The sequence below is a fragment of the Astatotilapia calliptera genome, chromosome 14 (assembly GCF_900246225.1).
Source record: "Astatotilapia calliptera chromosome 14, fAstCal1.2, whole genome shotgun sequence".
In the NCBI taxonomy this organism is placed as follows: domain Eukaryota; kingdom Metazoa; phylum Chordata; class Actinopteri; order Cichliformes; family Cichlidae; genus Astatotilapia; species Astatotilapia calliptera.
In genome coordinates, this window is record NC_039315.1 from 9,033,319 (window position 1) to 9,051,195 (window position 17,877).

The 17,877-nt window shown below is 38.4% G+C and overlaps 1 protein-coding gene across 1 annotated transcript in view; it reads right to left on the reverse strand.

Moving 5' to 3' along the window:
* Positions 1–16,087: 16,087 nt before the first annotated feature.
* The window catches only part of b3glcta (beta 3-glucosyltransferase a), an 81,389-nt gene continuing 79,599 nt past the window's right edge, over positions 16,088–17,877 (reverse strand). Inside the window, exon 15 of the mRNA XM_026191752.1 lies at positions 16,088–16,621. Within this exon, the coding sequence (XP_026047537.1) occupies positions 16,460–16,621 (162 nt within the window). The 3' untranslated portion in view covers positions 16,088–16,459. The remainder of the gene's footprint in view (positions 16,622–17,877) is intronic.

Here is a 17,877-nt window from a genome sequence, read left to right on the forward strand (position 1 = left end):
ATCCCCCCAGGAGCTCCACTTGTTAAGATGCACTTGCTCTCACTATCACCTTCTCCCTCCATCAGCTCGGACAGAGACTCCGCCCCCGGCAGCCACCATGCTCATGTCCTCCTGAATAATGAAAAACACTCCTCAGTCTGCAAGATGAACCTGACTCTGGGCCAGTGTATGCGTTTTTAAATAGCCCAGCACAAAATAGTACAGGTTATTACAATACACTGAGTTGAAACATTACACATTTCATTATGGAGTTCAACTATGGACTGTCTTTCAAATGGACACAGAGAGTGTCATGATGCATAATAAAGGGATTATAAGGAAAAGCACAATGACATTATCTCAACAAGATCTACCATGAAAGCTAAAAAAAAGAGACAACATTGTACACACTGTGGAATAGCTATAACACTGCACAGATTACAACAGTAGACCTAATGTGCGAATAAACAGTGTGCACTCAAATTGTCACCAGCAGACATGAGTGACCTCTTGTTTCATAGACTTGTCTACAAATTCAACTCCACACAGTCCCCCTCCCCGCCTAAACAAACGAGTTTTATGGAATCAATAGAAGCAACGTGAGACTTGTGGTATTAGTTTCATAAGAATCCAGCAGGTGGCGTCAAAGTACACAGAGTAACAAACATTTGGAAAAGACACAAAAAGTCAAGTGCACAAGGGGATTAGTTTCAGACTTAGCCAAAGATATGTGCACATATCAGAGTTTGACAGGACTTGATGTTTTCTTTTGGTTTATAAACAGTACAGATTAACCTACATTTAAAAAAATAATAATTTATTTTTTAATACGACCCTACTTATAGATTCGAAAGGAATTAAAATCATCACGGATGGATAGAGTTCAGTGGCTGGCCGTCAACCTCTCAGACGTCACTGTTTTAGCACTCAGGGTGAGCATGTTCCTGATTCGGCTTGATAGCCTGCCCAAGAGCTCTGTGCAAAGGAGAATAACAAAATTGCTTTGTCAACTGTATGCACACACCAGGGCTTGTCATGATGACAGCAGGACTTTATGGTGCGAGTGAGCTGTAGAGGAGCAGGTGTGCTACAAGACCGGACAGAAGAAATCATTTAAAAAAAAAAAAAAAGAAGTTGTGATTTCAAATAAACAATCTCATCCATGATTGCAGAGACAGCAGTGTTGTTGTGATTAAACCAGCTTGAGTTTGACTCGTATGGATGCAGCACAGATGCAGTGCAATCAAATTTATGATTATGCTTTGGAAGACGTTTCCTGTGTGTTCTCTCTTTTTTCTTATGAAGTGAGCCAGGTTTTCGAGGGTGCAACATCTTGGCTGAGGTGATAATTCTGTTAAGCTACAAAACAATGAAATAACACATCAGTGCCACAGCACAAAAGAAAGACAAAATTCAAAGCAGTTGCATAACTCAGCAGCACAGCTCCGACCTGATCCAAGTGCTCCTTTTCTGGTTTCTTCGAGGAATAGAGAAATGCGGGATAAAGGAGGATGTGGATGACTGTCACACTGCAAGGCTTTGATGCACATGCAGGTAGTTTGGAGCTCAGATGAAAGTGTGCCAACCAATTAGAAAGACATTCCACAAACCAGTTGCGAAAGCCGTGACCCACACAGACATGCATATAATCACATTAGCGGCATCTTTAAAGTAAGTCATGCTTCACTTTGCACTTGAGGGTTGTCGGTTCAGTATCCTCTTGACATTTTTCAGGCATATTCTGCTGATATGGCTGCAGCAACTCTACACTGGGAGATTTCTTGCTATAATATGAACGCTTTCTGTTTGGAACTTGCCTCACAGCTGAAAGCCTTTGGCAGAATGACCCTTGATTCATGCCTTGGCTCTTTTAATGGAGAATACAGGTCTGCTTTTCAAGCCTTTGAGTTACAGCACAACTGGTTTGTCCCCTACAGAGAGGTGCTGCAGAGGGAGAAGGCACTGAAGCACCAGGTCAGGAGTGTGGATCAAAACTCTAGTGCGGTGCAGGAATGCTTTGAGTGTGTGGTTTGGGTTGTGCCGCACAATTCTACAAACAGTATTGATGGTGCCACCGACGAGCTGCCTCAGCGTCAGTGAGCTCTGCTAAGTGTTTGAACAAGGACACAAAACTTCGTTTTCTTGCTGCAGACCTGCCACGGCTGTATATTGTTAGACGAGCGACGCTGTCAGTTCGTCTCCATTTTAAGAATTCAGCCAGCAGCAGCACAAAGCCTAGTCTCATAATTTGAATTACCAGAGTGAGGAAGAAAAGGTTTAATTAATGCTGTTCAGCTAATTGGAGTTGACTGTGGTATTTGTAACTCCTACCAAAGAGATGCTTGGCATTATTAGTGGTTTCTTTGAGAGAAGCTTGAAAACAGCAGGTGATGTTGTTGCTGGAGAGAAGAGAAATATGCATAGACGTATAAAAAGAATGATCCAGAAGCCTACTTGGAAAGGCTTGAGATTTATGTATGGATTTAATTTGACAAACAGCTGGGCGATGCAACTAATAGCTTTCAGGCAGATGGAAAACATAGGAGAGCCTATGCAATTTGCATACAGGTTCGGGAGAGCTTTAAAGATGCCGCCTTATGTTTTTACACCATCATCTTCAGGGTTAAATACTAAAGGAAGTCTTTCAATCAGTGTCTTTTGAACCCCATCCAAAGTCTCACTTGGCAAGCTGACAGCTCCTAAAGGCGGCAACTGTTGACAGCCAGGAGTCATGTATCATCAGTAAACTGAACCTTCCACTCACGTTTAGAAAGCAAGGCTCTGATTGTGAAATGCCAAAGAAGACCAAAGGGAAAGAAAAGATCAAATCATTATAAAGCTGTTTGATCCAGACTGCTAAAGCAGGTGTATGTTTCCATTAGTACCTTGTTTCATTCTTTTTTAAAGCCACTCTGTCACCTTCATTGCTGATTTCAAAGCTACTATAATAAAAGACATATTTAGTGCAAATGCACAGAAAGTATTTCAACATAAGTAAGTGTTATCAGTGCAAAAAATTATATGGAGATAATACATTCTGTAAATGAAAATCCAAGGTGCAACTTAACCCAAGACCTTAAGTAGCATTTCACCCACTTATTAATCAAAGAAAAAAATTCTCCCTCAGCAAAGGGCCCTGGAATTTACACAGGAAGAACCAAAGCGGAAAAAGGGATGATATTCAATTAAAACACAATATATTCTGCTGTTCAAATAAAGAGTTACAAATGCCTTAAGTTTAAATCAGGAGCTGGCAGGTTCAGCCACAGCAATGCTTTCTTTTTATGCACAGCTAGCCACTTGGCACACTGTGCACGGCATGCTGCAGCACCAATACTCTGCACAGCTAAGGGGACTTTAATGGGTTTTTCTTTCCACTTTGGGTTTAGCAACAAAACTTACCACCACTTGCTGGTCAGGACACCATTGGAGCCATACCCGTCTCATTTGGGTGCATTTTAGATGATCAGCTTTTAACAAGAAACTTAACAAGAAATGTAAGTAATACCTTCAGCTGATTTCACAGCAGCATTTTTAGCATTATTACTAATAACAGGAATTGTCCAAGTCTAATCTCATAGTAATGAATACATTACTTTCATATCTGTAAGCGTACAAGCTTTTATACATACTTTTTTCTTATTGGTGACTACTTTGAAAGTAGTTCATGAAGTGCATTTGGCAGGGCTGCCAATTGTTAATGTAATATCATTTGAATGAGTGATTACAAACATTGTAAAAAATAATTAAGCCCTGTTCATTCTGGTCGTGTGCATCAGTTTTCCTCAAAAATGATGAACTCTTGCTGCTTCGCTCCTATTGGGGTCTTTTCATTAGGCTACTTCAGATAAATGTAATGACCAGTTCTGGCTTCATTACAATACAGTACAATCTGTGATTACTGCATGATCTCTTTTTGTTGTTGCTGTGATGGCTCTGGGATTCCGATTGACTGTGCAAGGCAGGAAGCAAGATTCAATTATACTTAATTAATATGACTTTATGGAGAGAATAGATGAGGATGTGGAAGCTAGAGAGCAACTGGAACATCTGCGAATAGGATGGACAGCATCAGTCTTACTGTTAGAGCTCTATAGGAAAGCAGAGGTGAGGCGTGCATCATTTTCCTGCAACTGATGCTCCAATTCATCATGCCCTTTCTGTCTGGTTTCAATCTGTCCTCTACCTGCTAATCTCCCCCTGGAGGATAGCAAGCCTGGGCACAAAAGCACACAGAAAGGCTGCTTGTTAATCTTTCATTTGATCAAAAACCTGCTCTTCTGAAAATGTAGCACACCACAAGAGAGCACGGCTTCAAGTTATGAGGCTGCTGTAATATATAGCATTCAAAATGGCAAGATCTTATCAAATCAATTTTGGGATTAGCTTATTCTTGGGCATCATATAGCTTACAATAAATGAAATTGAAGATTCAAACCGGTTATCAAATCTGCCTGGATGCACGAATGTATACACCTTTCAAATCCAATAAACATCAGAGTCAGAGAATGCTAAATGTTTTCTTAAACGACATTAACAGTCATGCAGTGTTATAGCGATGCTACTGATAACATTTAAACCCTGATCTTACTTGTCACCAGATTGATTGACAGGCTACAGAAAGCACATAAACATCTGTCTCAGCAGGTAAGCGCTTTGCTGCCAGTGAGCTGTCTGCATGTAAACCATGGAATTTGTCCTCTGGATGTCTCCTAATTTGATTAGTATGTACGGATCTAAAGGATGAAGAAGAGTGATATCAAATAATGTCTGCAGGAATTTTTGCATCACCCACTTGTGTTTCACACCAATTTGCCTCACATAACGGGATTGTTCAGAGCCTCTATCGGTGACTATACATCTCTGAGAGATGCCAAGTTGAATGCAGACTAAAACTATTACGAGAGACTTTAATCCACCCGGGGCACATTTATAAGGAAGCTAATACAGACAAATGACATCATACGATACACAATATAACTTTAATTCTCTTACAGTGTTTATAATGCTGCTATTACTCATGAACTTGACTTGAAATTCAATTTAATAAACCAATTAAAAGTAACTTAGTCTATATATATTACAGTTCTGCCATACTTCTTATATTGAAATATGATCTCCCATTAACACAATCAAAAGCATTGCTAATTATATCTGTGATGTTTAACTTATTTATTTATGCTGCTGATGTTTTTCTTTTCAAGTGTGGCAGTATAAACAGTGAACAGACCACAAAGCTATTCGATCCACAGCTGGGCACAGTACAATAAAAATCCATTACAACTTTGGCAAAGCAATCATGTCCGGGTGAAGAGGTTAACATAAGCAATAGGGACATGCTTACTTGCATCTGAACTTTGTTTTGCTTTCACTGTTTTGTGAGTATCACCACAAAGTCAGCATTCAATCAAGAAAAGTTTAAGATTTTCAGGTTTGGGTCTGTCAGTTGATCAGCAGCCACCTACTGGAGAGCCTGACACGAACTTTGCTACAGAGACTGATGGTACTAATAAATTCAACTAATCTTACTGATTCTATGACTCTAACTTTGTCACCACAATGAGGTTATAACATTTGTGTTAAATGTGGATTAAATGCAATGAGGCTGTGTTTATTATGCATGTTTGTATCTGTATAACCTGTATAATCTGTATAATGGTTGTGTGGTAAAACCCCAGTAGATTGACAGTTTCTGAAATACAACCTTGAAGAGTTCAAAGTACCTTAAATCCCTGTTTGTCCACAATTCAGGCTTCAAATTCAGCTGGTTGTCTTGATAAATGGAGTGAGTTGCTGCCTCATTGTGAACAGCTGTACTTACATAACTGACTGTGAGTGTATATTGTTAGCATCGATGCTGTCTCTACAGACTCACAGAACTCTAAGTACTTTTTTTTTTTACTATTAGTTCCCAGTACTGGAAAGGTCATCATGGCATTTCGGTTCAGACATTCATGTTTTAAGATTCTTAGTTTACAACTTTGGTCATCTCCTCCTCCTTTTTTTTTTTTTTTTCCATGTAGCACCATCACCAGGCCAATTTTTTATCCATCCAAAATTTTGCAATATGACCTGACAAAATGTACAGCATTCAAATAAGTTACATTATTCAATTTTAGAACCAGGGCAGCACGGTGGCACGGTGGTTAGTGCTGTTGCCGCACAGCAAGACGGTCCTGAGTTCAATTCCACCATCAGGCCGGGGTCTTTCTGTGTGGAGTTTGCATGTTCTCCCCGTGTTTGCGTGGGTTCCCTCCGGGTACTCCGGCTTCCTCCCACCGTCCAAAGACATGCAGCTTGTGGGGATAGGTTAATTGATTAATCCAAATTGTCACTAGGTGTGAATGTTCGAATGAATGTGAGTGCAAATGGTTGTCTGTCCCTGTGTGTTGGCCCTGCGACAGACTGGCGACCTGTCCAGGGTGTACCCTGCCTCTCGCCCTATGACAGCTGGGATAGGCTCCAGCGCCCCCCGCGACCCTGAAAAGGATAAGCGGAAGCGAATGGATGGATGGAATTTTAGAACCAGAAGTACTAAAATCGTAAACAAAGAACATCACTAAATTAACACAGACACTGTGAGTGAATTAGCATTCTGATGGCACTTCTGTAAGAAGTACTGCTGTGCACAAGTGTGGTCTAACAAAGCTGCTAGCTGTAGAGTATTCCAAAGAACCTGGACTCATACAGTAACACATCTTTGAGTTGAAACAGCTAAGCAAACGGAAGTGAGAACGAATATTAAGCACATACAGATAACTTCATAAAACAAAAGTGGAGGCCATCTGTGTCTGCCTTCAAAGTCACTGCATGAAAGGACAGATGAATCAACAGCTTCATTGTACTTTAAATGTCACGCTTGATTAGGTTTTCTCTCTTCTGAACTGATCTTTTGAAACTTTCAGCACTCTAGCTTTATCACTGTTGTATAAATTTACATAAGGCCTGATTTTTATGCGACTAGAGCGATAATAATGGAGACCATTCGGATACTATATTTGCACTACTGGCAATTTAGGTCATGCAAATGATGATTGGAACATTTTACTATAGAAACACTGCACTGATAAGAACATTTAAATGGAATGACAGTAAATGTATCCCTGTACATCCTTATTATTGTTATATTAACTCTAACGAGGAACAAAACTCTGCGAGTGTCTGTTAACTGTTTTTCTTTTTGCGCCTATGTAGGAACCACTGACAGTTTCGTTGCTCAGATTAAAATTTCAAACACACTTGAGGATTCATCATAATTATTCTTTCACATTTATCACATGGTGAAACTGAAGATGCAAACACTCAAGGGAAATATTTTTTTCCACTACAAACAATTTGAACCACTTGTCTCCGTCACAGACTTGTACAGTTAATTAGTATGTGAACACTGTGATCAGTCAAAATATAAAGTGGCTGCAAAGTAACCTGAATGAAATATAAAACTATATCCTGCTTATAAAATAATGACAGCAGTAGTTCCTTATTTGACATTTTATTACTATAGAAGGCTTTTACCATATTCTCGGGGAGGATGTCATTGAATACAGCTCCGGATAGGCTCACTAGGCTAAGAATAGCAGGACTCTGGTGGTACAAGTACAAAGGGTTTACAGACATTCATATAAAATGAAAAATATGCATAAAGGTGCATATATTAAAAACATATCTCACAATTGATATATGATCATAAACTGTAAACCATATTATAATGAAACAAACAAACTATAAGCAGATGATACAAGCACTGGAATATTAATAAGGACCAGACAATGCACCAGCAGGCCTAGTGCATAAAAGGTATTGTATTCAGTTCTAGCTACCATGCTGTGTCTTATTTGCCAATAACTGTCAACATACAGCGCAAGAGTGTTCACGTGGTTTGCTTTCTTTGTATGAAGCCATCATCACAGCGTATTTTCATGAAAGCCCAACTGCTTCTGTGTAGCCTGCCGAGCTTCAAGAGAAGCAGTAATTAACTCAGAGTTAACGTCAACATACCAAAAATAGTTGGTAGTTGCAGCCAAGTCCAACCTGCAGTCAGTGGCGATCCTAGAATCTGTTGGGCCCCTAAGAAAAGATTAACAGGGGGCCCCTCCACCCAGCAGTCTACCAATAATAATAAATTGCACACTTTGGACTCATTCATTAGGCTACCATCCTAGTTAGGTTAACTAAAAGGTCAAAAGTAAACAAAACGACTGATGTGATGCTAGCAGAAGTTACATTATTCAAGTGTCTCACTTAGCTCACCACAGTGACGCCTAGAGTAGCAGCATTTCATCATTCAACATTACAGTAGTGGTAAACTGCTGTAACTTCAGCCCCACGGGGGGTGCTCATTGGCCTGGGGCCTCTAGGAGTTGGTTGCCTTGTCTGGTGGCACCTCTGCTTGCAGTTCTATATTATCTGGAATTGTTCCTGTTGGCATTAGGTCCTTTTAAAAAATGTACTTAGCACACTGGTTCGAAACAGCTCTCCCCTCTGGCATGACACCATATTATTCTTGCTAAAGGGCTTCAGGTTACAAGGTTTTGTTATTCATCGTACACCATGATTACTAAACCATTCACAAATGTAATTAAGTAGCCATTATACACTGTTCAAGAATAATGTTTTTAACTGTGTTGTCAAAGTCAAAGTCTGCTTTATTATCAAAAACTACATGTACAAATCATACAGATCATTTTGGCTCAATAGGAGATCTATGATCTAAAGAACCACACTGTGATTTTCCACTATGGAAAAAAAATAATGTCATTGGTTAGCAATGTTTTTGTTTGTTTGCTTTTTTTGTACAGTGACACTAATATTTCATCTATGAATTTGCTAAACATAAGCAATGTTTAGAAATGGCTGAGTGCACTTTTTGCTCATGAGTGACTAAAGCAGATGAAGGCAGCAATAATTGCACTAATAATTGTCACATTTCCTACTTCACCAACAACCCACTCATTATTTCCTTATTCATTAATTAGGGAAGGATTAATATAAATATAACAAAGCAAACTAAAATTGCTATTGAGATATTTAAATGGTTGCTTTAAATTTATTAACATAAAATATAATACCAAATATTGAATATTCCCCAATACCCTATCAGCATACTGTGTATTCAAATGGTTTGAGAGGATCTCTTGCACCTTCTTTAGCCTCTTTTCAAGTTTTAGAAAATCTAGTCTGTGACAGAAGACTTTTGAACCAGACTGGGTGAGTAAAATAAAGCAGGATAAAGAAGAAAAAAAGGTCCATGCGAGAAACATCCTGTGTTGGCATGGTAGGTTAAGCAAAGGGCTTTTACATGGAAGAGCAAAGCTGAATGCCATGCGATGCAAAAGTCAGTAGTGACCTTTCAGCACACATGATGGAAGGTGTATAGTCCAGAGAAGGGAGAGCCACAGGAGGGGGGCTGTCTATACTCAGATTTATGTGTGTTAGTAGTGCAGTATTTCCAGACTTTTCTTCTCTTATTAAATACTATATATCTGCAGAGCTATGCCACTCTGACTTACCCACACCTCACGAAATGGTTACATTTCATGCAGAGATGAACGTGAACAGGTGGCCATTTTTCTCTACATTCTGTGCCTGAAAGATAAACGAGGGTTAACGCATGTGGGAGGAAATCTGACTAGTTCATTACACCATGCTTCAGGAACAGTTGCTGTACCGAAGCACCTGCACATGGAGATGCTTTGCACTTTTTATTTCATGACTGGCTATGCTTGCACCATTTCAAAGCAGTAATATTATAACACACTGCCTGAATATCGAATAACTCAGGCAGGGTCACTACCCTTGGAATTGGAGATGCTTTACAGGTGCCACTGTTAGGATGGAAAAATTTAAAGGCAAAATTAGTCCAAGGGCATATACACTAACTCTATATGAAGTACCAGTGAAACCACAGGTCATATTTATTGATTCAAGTGCAGTATACAAATATATTATGGTCTGGCTCACAGGATTGCACCTTTCTGACTAATCCTGCAGGCATGTCACACCCCCGTGCAGGGTGTGATGCTCATACAGTTTCTGGAGCTAGTGGCGAAATCTCATATAATCCAGAACTCCTACTCTTATTTCACTTAACAAAATAAGCTTCTTAGAGTTAACGTTGTTGCTAAACCCGTGACTATCGACAGAGCTGCTGTCAGATTTGCTCAGACCCTTGTAACCTTTTAACAAATGCGTGCAAAACACTACACATTGATCATCCATGTCATTAGGACTTCAGTCTATACTGTATGTGAATAAATACAATTTTGAAAAGAGAGTTCCTCCAAGCACAATTTCTTTTATAGCAGGAGCTTTTTGAGCTACAATCTGGTTGGTTTTGAGCTGCTTGAGACTTCAAATATGGGACAGGAAACTGTATAATTTAAATGTGATGTGTGATTTTTGAAAGATGAAAATCAGGTAAAATCTGCACTTTGACTGAGCCATTGCACCACTTAGATTTTTTCTTTTTCACCCACGCTGTTGTAAAATTGCTTTTACAACAGCGTGGTTACAATCACCAATCAACTTCACCTGTCAGACAGATGGCCTCATATTTGTACCTAGAAAACGTTGGCATATAGAGTGACCCAGGCCATGTAACTGCAAATCAAGCCCAAATGATCAATCCTGTATCACGATACTTCACAGTTGGTTTGTGCTGGTATACCAGTTTATGCCAAATGTATTGTTGTGCGTTTTGGTCAAACAGTTTTCTTCTCTATCCACAGGACCCGGTCCCAAAAGTTTTATAGTTTCTTCAGATGAAACTTTGCAAACCTGAGTTGGGCTCCTTGTTCTTTTAGAGAGAAGAAGCTTTTTCCCGACAAATTTTTCAAACACACCACAGCTGTTCAGTTTTTTTTTCTAATTGTACTGTCATGAACTTTAAAATTCAAACTGAGGCAGAGCTGTAGCTAGTGGATTTTTTGCAGTTTCTCTGAGAACTGCACTGTCTGACCACTGGGTGAATTTGCTGGAACAGCAACTTCATTAAGATTGACAACTGTCTTGAATTTATTTCACTGGTGAATAATCTTTCTCAGTGTAGAATGATGGACTTGGGCCTGTCTAATATTTACCATCTTCATTCTCATGGATATAATTAACGCTGTACTCAGTTTTCCACATGACTGCATAGAATCCTGTGAAAACTTTCTTTTTCACATGACTGCAGGAAAACAAACCTCTGTTTTGCTTTGCTGCTTTGCATGATTCACAGTTCAAAATAATGCTTATTTATTTTATACAGCACTTTTGAGGAGCCCCTTGAGAAGCTAATCCTCTGTCTCAAAGAAAGGATTTTACCTCTTTTCTCTTTGAAGCCACCTTCTCTTTACTCCAACTTTCTTTTGATTGGCAGCCCTTGACAAACAGAAGACCTGAACAGCAGGTGGGTGGGACTGCCAGGCTCACAGCTAGGGATCTGTCCCTGGGATGACATTGTGCAGAGCCAAGAGTAGGAAAACCTGTGAGAAGTTGAGCCATTGGAGCAGGTGGGAGCTGAAGGTTTTGGTTCACAGTGATGAATTTAAGATTATAAGAGGGAAAATAAAGAGAGCAAGAAAGGCCATTTTAGAGATTTACTCTTGTTAGTTTGCAACTTATAATATTTTAGTGGTTTACAATCTAAAATATATGGGAACCAATGCACATTACACTGTACTGGAGTACTTGGGTGTTACTGGGCTATCGTGAGGAACATTGTAGATTACATATTTTTTTTGTATGTTTACCTTTTGCCCCAGCTGTTTGCTCCATGTTAATGCATTAAGCTTTGAAGATATACACCCTATGATGAAATTGTAGATACAAACGCTCAAAAACACATGCACGCTTACCTCCTTATACTCCACTTACCTCTTGGACAGCGAATACCATCTCCCCCCACAAAGCAGACAACACGGTGTCCCATACTGCAGCCTGAACAGAGACAGCGGGTGTGTTGTTCCCCTGCCAATAAAACTGATTAACTCAGAGTGATAGTCTCGGTCTCCACTGCACAAACACACGTGTATGGCATTCCTATTTTTCTTTATTTCCTTTCTTTTATCCATTTGTTTATGTTGAGTGGTTATTTACTGTAATTGGCTGATTTTTTCCCCATCACATATATCATTAATTGCAATTTTGGGGTCATATATGCTTCTGTTTTGCATTGTTGCTTGATATTATTTTACTGTTTTTGTGTCCTTGCTACTGTGCCTTCCATCCATCTTTTGTGTAAGACAAATTTCCCTGCAAGGACAATAAAGCTTATTTGATATAATCTAATCTTCTCTTAGAGCAGGCAGCTGGCGGATGAGAAGCATTCGGAAATATTTTAATAGCTATCAGTAGCTCGACACATGACAGCATACTATTTATTTTACTGTTGGATCAGCTATAAAACCACTCTTGCATAACTGATGGATAAGAGCTGGTAAGATTTTGACTTTCAACACTTGTCCTTGGCCTGCCTTTTACTGCACCTGCCTGTTTCCTGGCACATATGCACAAGTTCAACATCTCCTCTACCATCCGCTCTCTCTTTTTTTCAAGAGGCCCATCTCAGGCTCAGTATTGTAATTTGACACTGAATTTATCTTGAGAAATTGCCCAGGCTCAATCATATTATCCTTACTGTGCAGAGCTGAATTATACATATACATAAAAATAATTCATTTGCCAGACACGCCAACATTCATTATTTTTTTGATTGTCTTATTCTAAATGGACAAGCAAACAGATGACTTCTGCTAAGGAACACTTTCTGAATGCATAATAATGCGTATATAATCAAATTCATTTAGATGGAGTCAGTAAAGCCTGAATAAGAGACACCTATGATGCATCTGTATATATGCATATATAAATTCCAGTCCTTATAACATGTAACATTAATTTCTGGCTGTCTATGTCTGAAACAGAAAGAGAGAGGGAGTGAAAGAGATGTGCATGGTCGCACTTTAAGGAAAGAAACATTAAGAAATCATGAGTTACCATATTAATAAATCTCCTTGCCCTCTCAACCTGACCTTTTCGCTGGCTGTAATTTTGTTAAAAGATTCAGTTTGGCAGATATTACATTTGTGTCATTAATGTGACCTGCAAGCATAAATTACTTGCAAGTCATCCTGTAAATCACTATAAAAGAGGGGTCAGTTAATAACTCACAAAAAAGGAAGGAACACAAACATTATAGTAAGTTTTTTGTTATAGAAATAAAAAAAATATATATAATACAAAGTGACTCTACAGCCAAGTTTACTGATAGAAAACAACTTCAGTGTTATACATGACAAATAAGCTATTTTAACTAATATGTTCAAGGTCGAAAAGCTACAATGCAACAACTTAAATATGGGTGTTATGTTTAAGAGCAGATGGCTCCCAAGGCTTTATTTTAACTCACTGCAACTGGCAAAAAAAAAAGTATTGTAACTATGTAAGAAGAATCACTGCAGGCACTGTTGTTCTTCTGAAGGGATGGAAAACAGGCTGACAACAAATGAGAAAAGTGAGTGATGATAAAAGCCTCAGCAGACACGACTATGACAGAGATATGAGATGAGATGTAACTGCAGCAGCTCTTTCATCCGCTCCACTTTGGTGGCCCTGATGGGCACAGTGAATCCCAGGAAGAAAATTCAACACCCTCTCCAACCGGAACCCTTTATGGTTCACAAAAGCTTCTATTCAAATAAAGCTTTATGAATAATGTGGCCATGTGTCTTTACAAAGATATGAGAAGACAGTGAATTTTGTGACGAGCTAAACCTTCTGTTCAATGAACGGCTTAAAAGGGAGATATAAATATAAATAGGTGCAAAAAGAGAGTGTGAGATCAAGGCCATAGTTATAATATATATCACAGATTCCCTCAATATTCAGATGGGCTCGAGATAGTTCTGCTCCTCCTTAAATGTACTGAGAAAAGCAACAGCAAACCGCACATCATCAGAAATTATCATTGCTTGATGAGCATAATTATAATTATAATAATTGCCATTATCAGTGTTAATACAATGCATTGCAGCCCTATGGGATGACTGCCTAAATGGTTTTACTGGCTAGCTTTGTGTAAACATAAAATAGAATATTCCTATCTGTTGTTAATGAGTCACTTACAGTATAAATGCTATGGTTTTATATATAAAAAACCTTTTTTTCCAAGAAATGTATGTAATGTATGGTAACGTTAAACATACTTTTTGTTATTCTTTGCAAAATTTTCACTATAATCTCAGCCACCAGGGGGCAGTCTTTTCCTAGCTGGTGTGTTATAGTGTTTTTCAGATATGCGCTGCTGCTTAACCTTTACGTATTTTCAGATACTCCCGTTTGGAAAATGGAAACAGGCTTTTCCATTTTCAGACTGTGGTGGAAATAATGTGTTCTTAACATCTTGCATGCTTAAAAATAGGTTACACCGATTCATCACGCCATCTTGTGATACAAAGAGATATTACATCAAAATACAGCTCAGCCCTCATTCAACTTGAGCTGATACAGCCCCAAAACAATACATACATGCTTTGAATATTAAGTCATGGCAGCTGTTTCTTTACATTCTTTCAATAGCTTAAATCATTTTAAAATGTAATTTTTAAACCCAGGAATTTACAATATATATCTTTAATTGTGTAAATAAGTGTTGTAATGGATTTTAACCAAATGCTTTTGGCAAAATTGAGGCAATGAACCATCACCTGCCTCCAAACATCCAGATATTGATTTGTTTTCCCAGCATTGACTCCATGGCCATCTTTCTGCAATGTTTCTAGTTTTAAAGCTGATGTTTCAAGCAAGGTTTTGACTCAACTCTGTAGACTGTACAACTATTACCTCTGAGGATCCTAAATCATGTCGGTTTTTCCAGTAAAAACTGGATTTTTCTTCAGGGGAGGTTACAGTTTAGGATTACCCAAGGCGTTTTGGTTAAATTTCTTTTAAAAGGGTTTGAGTATGTAACTTCAGTAGTATCCTGTAAAATCATTGATGCAAGCTTAACATGGCATTGGAGAATGTCATCCATCTAGTTCAATGTTTTAGACAAGCCAAAAAAGCAAAATTCACCACCTGACAAAGTTGAACCTGGCCAGAATATTGCTGCTGACATACTATTCTGAATTACACAGAGGATTTCCCTCTGAGCACAGCACCATTTCACCATCACTCATCACTCCATGTGTGGGTGAGTCCCACTAGGAATTTAATTTGTTTCCTGCAAATAGGTTACAATTCATAGGTGTGTTAGAGGATGTCTGCTTGAGTTATTGCACTGTTTCAAATGCCTGAAGCCATTAGACTTTTCATGAACTTGCACCAGCCCGCTGTGCTATTAGGACGGTGTAAATTTAGCACCTTAGTGCAGAAAAGATCTGTAAAGAGAGGAACATCTTCTGTTTTACAGTGTGCATTTGAGAGATGGTAATGAGTTTTCCTTTATTAACATTTCAGATTTTCATTAGCCGAGCGTAATAAATATCGAGCCTTTCATAACCCACCGGTCTTCTAAAGCTTTTTTGGCCGTTACTAGTCACTCCGAGTGTTTTGAGAATGAAACATTACAGCTAATTTTTCAAGTTGGCAAACAGCCAGTAGAGGAAAAGTTTAATTTTTCAACTGCATGCTCAAGGTCTTTCAAAGACCTTTAATAATAGTCAGCAAATTACTTAGTCCACCAATTAATTAGGAGATAGACAAAAAATGAAAATGAATTGGTTTTGATGTTGTTAAATAATACATTTATTCTTAATACCTTCTTTATGTTAGTATGGCAATGAAATTGTGTGCCTGTGTCTCTATGAGGAAGGAGAACACCTTGAGAAATAGATGATTATGAAAAAAACCCACAATGTAAATAGACAAGTTTAAAAATAAGATGTTTGTCTGTTGTCTGTGCACAGTAGGACTCTTTTAAAAAGTAAACATTTTAAGGGCACAAATTTTCACAATGCTTCTGAGAGAATTCACGCTGCTTTGTAGCTGCACAGAAGAGACTGCTCATATTGTAGTTTTGCCATCTTAGTCATAGCATTAATTAACCTTTAACAACCTCATCATTTATACATTGCCCAGTTAGACTAAATCCTGCAATAGGTCCCAAATGAAAGCAAAAAGCAAAATATTTTGAAATATTAATGCCTTTATGACAAAATAGAGCACATTGTACAACATTAGTGATCATTGTAAAATACACCATTTCTCCAAAGAAACGATATGCTCCTCTATAAGGTATTAGATTAAGATATAAATATACACATATTCCCAAATTTGACAGCAACCATAACATGCAACTCAGTCATGAAAACACTCAAATATTAAATCACGGACACATGCTCGCATGGTCCTTCTTTATAACAGCTCAACATCAACATTACAAAAAAACAAAACAAAACATTTACATCTGTGAACTGATAATTTTCCCATCACTCGACATACACACACTGTATATACATATAAAAGTATTCATACAGGCTAGTTTATGTGCTTAAATTCATTATAGTTCAGTTTTTCCACTTTTCAGTTCATCTTGACTTGCTGTGAAGTCATTCTTAAGCCATTTGTTGAAGACAGCAATGGGGTCAATGTTCCAGTGTTTATGAAAAGAGATGGGCACCTGGTGAGCTAGGAAGTCTCTGGCATAGTCCTCTGGGCGTGCCTGAAAGGTAAGATTAAGCATGGTAATTTATATTTGGAAGCTGTCTCAGGAGACGTAGGAGAAAAGGTATGAAAGCACGAGTTTCTGTTCAGATGCCTCCTGAAAATAGAGAAAGTAACACTTACGATGTCTAATTATAGGTCATGCATGCTTGTGGTGTAGCGACTCATTTGACATTTAACTTTTTCACGATTGTGAGAAATGACTTAAAGCCATTTTGGAATATCAGAGCAGCAAATGCACAGGTTTAAATGCACTTTTGGATGTGAAACAATCACCTCCCACCTGGAATCAGCAGGCCCTTTTGTTTTATGTCAGACTGCACAGCCTTTTGTCCCCTTCTCCCATGTACTAGAGCAATACATGTGATTTTGATTGGCTCTAGTAACACTGGAATCTCACAAGAAATGTGTGACCTACAAAGAGATGTGCTTATCTATGAATGCATGACATGCCACTCTATAGGCATATTTTATGCCCACTATCTGTGGTGCCCTGTTGGCACCCTACCTGTATATAGGTATATATATGCCTGCTATACTCCCTCACATGGTGAATAAAAAAAAAAGACAGACTTAAGACTGGAAAGAAGAAAACTGCATGTAAAGACGAAACATGAGTTATTTATAGATTATGAAATGTACATGACGAGATTTTATAAGTATATGTTTATACTCCTGGGGATCTGAGCAGAAGAATACTTCACATCGGGCCTATACATAAGCTTTTGGCAGATTATATAAATATCATCTGTCAATGTACACACATGATGTACACGTTGAAGTGAAGAAGCAGTAGGAAATTAAGTGGTCTAAAAACCGATTTAACACAGTTACATAATCACACATGGTATTAGCAACATTTTAGAGCTTCTTCTTCTCAACCATAGCTATGTTTGGATAACATCAGGCAAACAGCAATGTCATGGAAATGAGATGATATGAAAATGATTTTGCAAGGATGAACGATTTCGCTTTCTTCCTTTTTTTGACTGTTTGACCTAAACACACGCATCTGTAATGATGCCCGACCGCAGAAGCACCAGTGCAATTGTACTCTGCCTTGTTTCTGAAGGTGTCACTAAAACATAACAGGAAGACAGCAAGTCAAAGGAAAAAAATCTCCTGTTATTCTTTTTGGAAAAAGGCTATCTAGCTGTTTTGGAGACTGCTATAAGTCTTCCAATTTTTTTCTGTCTTGCCACTTTCAGCAAAGCATTGCTGGATAAAAAAGATCAATATCCTGTGAAGTGTAAA